The sequence below is a fragment of the Geospiza fortis genome, unplaced genomic scaffold (assembly GCF_000277835.1).
Source record: "Geospiza fortis unplaced genomic scaffold, GeoFor_1.0 scaffold132, whole genome shotgun sequence".
NCBI lineage: Eukaryota > Metazoa > Chordata > Aves > Passeriformes > Thraupidae > Geospiza > Geospiza fortis.
The window spans coordinates 1,296,633-1,299,132 of NW_005054446.1; the positions used below are offsets into that span (position 1 = coordinate 1,296,633).

Here is a 2,500-nt window from a genome sequence, read left to right on the forward strand (position 1 = left end):
AAATACCAGTTTTATTGCAATAACATCTGCAATTGTCATTAGAACTTAGACTTCTGTTTGTAAATGTGAATTTTAAAAATCCCTTTAACATTCCAAGATCCCACACATACTGGAGTAAGGCATGTGGCTGTGGTGGACAGTAGATCTTTATCCTTCTGTCTTTCTCTTTAAATAAAGGCTTTGGATTTAGCAGGGGGTGGAACACATCATGTGAAAGGAAAATGACAATTCCTACCCTGCTTGGGCTGCTCTGGGACAGCATGCACTGGTTTAGAGCTTTCAGTCACTCAGCAAGTCAACAATTTTTTTTTTCTTTTCTGAATGCATTGCAGATCAAGGACCAATTAAATAAAGCAAACATATAGATCAAAAGTATTTGGGTTTTTCAGCACTTGCTTGAGAGAATTTGTTTTAGAAAATAGGCTTTTTACAGCACTTCTGACTTTCTACAGAAATGTTTGCTATTCCAATTTAAATAATGGAGTTCTAAAGGTGGTGCTGAATTCAGTGGCTACTCTGCAATTCAGTCAGGACAAGGTTTGACTCATTTATTTATGGTTTTTTGAACTCATAGAGAAAAAGTGACTGTGAGGCAGAGTAAGAAATGGGGCTTGCTACAAATGAGCTGTAAGTCAGGAAGAAAGCATATTACGGTAAAAAAGAAAAAAATCCACCAGCAGTGGCTATTCTAGAACTGACTAATACTGCAGCAAAACAGTTAACTGTCTGTCAAGCCTCTATCCAAATTCTGACAGCACAGAAAAAGCTGATCATCTACAGCTTCAAGCAGTCAAGCTTCATTTGCTTAATAGTAAAGACATTATAACAAGTGAGAGTTCTCTGAATATAAAAAGAAACAAAACCCAAACTGTGGACTGAAGTAAGATGGAACATGGTTTAGAAATATGACCACTAAAGAGTGACTTGCTCGCATTAGAAAGTATCACTTGTGCCCCATTAGCAGTAAGAGCAAATATTGCTGCAGGAGATGCAGTGCAGGACAGGGCACAGCCAGTTCCTCATCCCAGAAATGTCTGTGATCATTTTACAGTGACTCTCAATATTGACAATGAGTATCAGAAAACCAAATTTTCTCCCTGCCCCATTCATTTTGTGAACAAACCACCAAAAGTGATGTCAAAGAGAAAAAACTATCATCTTTTTGTTTCCATTGCCTTTCCTCCTAAAGCAGTCTGCATTCAGCACACTGGACAAGCTGACCTGAATGCCTTCCCAAGCATTCCTCTGCTCCTCTGGTGAGCAAGGATTACAGACTCCAACCCCACAGAACACTTATCCCTCTGTACCTCAGGGAGGAGACAGTGGCAGGACAGATAATGTGGGGAAAGTAAACCAAATTTACAATGTGGGAGGGGAATTTACAACAGAAGACACAAGAGCAAACTCCCACTCCTACCAAAAGAACCAGGGGGATCTTTTTCAAATATCTATGAAGAGGGTACAGAAATTGGTTATTTTCAGAGATTTCACTGGAGTCGGTGCCTTGTAAAAAATCTGGCAGCCTAAGTGATGTGCTGGATTTTTTAGTTCCCATGCACTGACAGGTGTTTTAGGCTAATACACACCTGTATTTCCACTCTAAGGGAATATGGCTCATTTCTCATCCAACACTCCATGCAAAACTCACCTGCTTGACCTCACCTGGGCAGCCTCTCTGTGCCTGACCTTTCTGCTTTTTAAATGTGAATTTTTCAGTGTCAGTCAGGGAAATCACCTGGATTTATGCCAGGTGCTGAGGGCTCATTGCCATGTGAGCCACGGGAGGAGGGGCTCAGTGGCAGTGTGTGGGTGGAAGCAAACCCACAAGAGCTGATACCATCAGAGCAGGGAGCTGCTGTGCATCTCCAGCATCAGCTGAGTACAGCTAGTGGGTTGTGTCTATTTGAAGTGATTTTTGATTCAGAAATAGTAGTGGATTCATGAGGAAGTCAGTGTCAGTAGGGTGAGGGGGGTGTAGAGGGAAAGGTCTGTTATTGTTTAGCCTCTACACCTTTCAGTTGGCCTCTCCTGACTCACATCAGCAGAGTGGGCAGCAGCCCTCTGACCCAAGCTCTGCAAGGATGTCCCTGTCACCGAGCACTCAGGCAAAAATAAACCCCCCAGCCCTATGAAACCTTTCCTCACTCCCAAGCTGTTTTGTTCCTTTTTATGTTCACTTGTTGATAATGTAACAGCATTAGCCAACCCAGGAGAGCCAACAAGATGCAGATCCCAGCTCATATCCCACACTCCTGCCTGCAAAGATCCCAGAGAGGGCAAATTCCCCTGGTGGCTGCTCTGCTTTATGCTTTTATCTCCTGAGAGCTCTGCTTAGCACCTTTAACCCACGGTGTTGCACAAACCCTGTTTCTGTAGCCACCCCACACCCAGCTGAAGGGCTCTGCAGCCCCAGGTGCCCCAGCCCTCACCAGGCAGGCTCCTGCTTTCCCCCTGCCTTACCTGTGGGGTTGTCTGGATGTCCTGGAGCAGCAGCAGCAGC

At 44.0% G+C, this 2,500-nt stretch overlaps 1 protein-coding gene across 1 annotated transcript in view; it reads right to left on the minus strand.

Moving 5' to 3' along the window:
* The window catches only part of LOC102038590 (tumor necrosis factor receptor superfamily member 8), a gene marked incomplete at its 5' end in the record, with an annotated part of 17,490 nt that extends 14,991 nt beyond the window's left edge, over positions 1-2,499 (minus strand). The window contains one exon of the mRNA XM_031062340.1: positions 2,461-2,499. Coding sequence (XP_030918200.1) covers positions 2,461-2,499 — 39 coding nt within the window. The remainder of the gene's footprint in view (positions 1-2,460) is intronic.
* Between the last annotated feature and the right edge of the window lies 1 nt (position 2,500).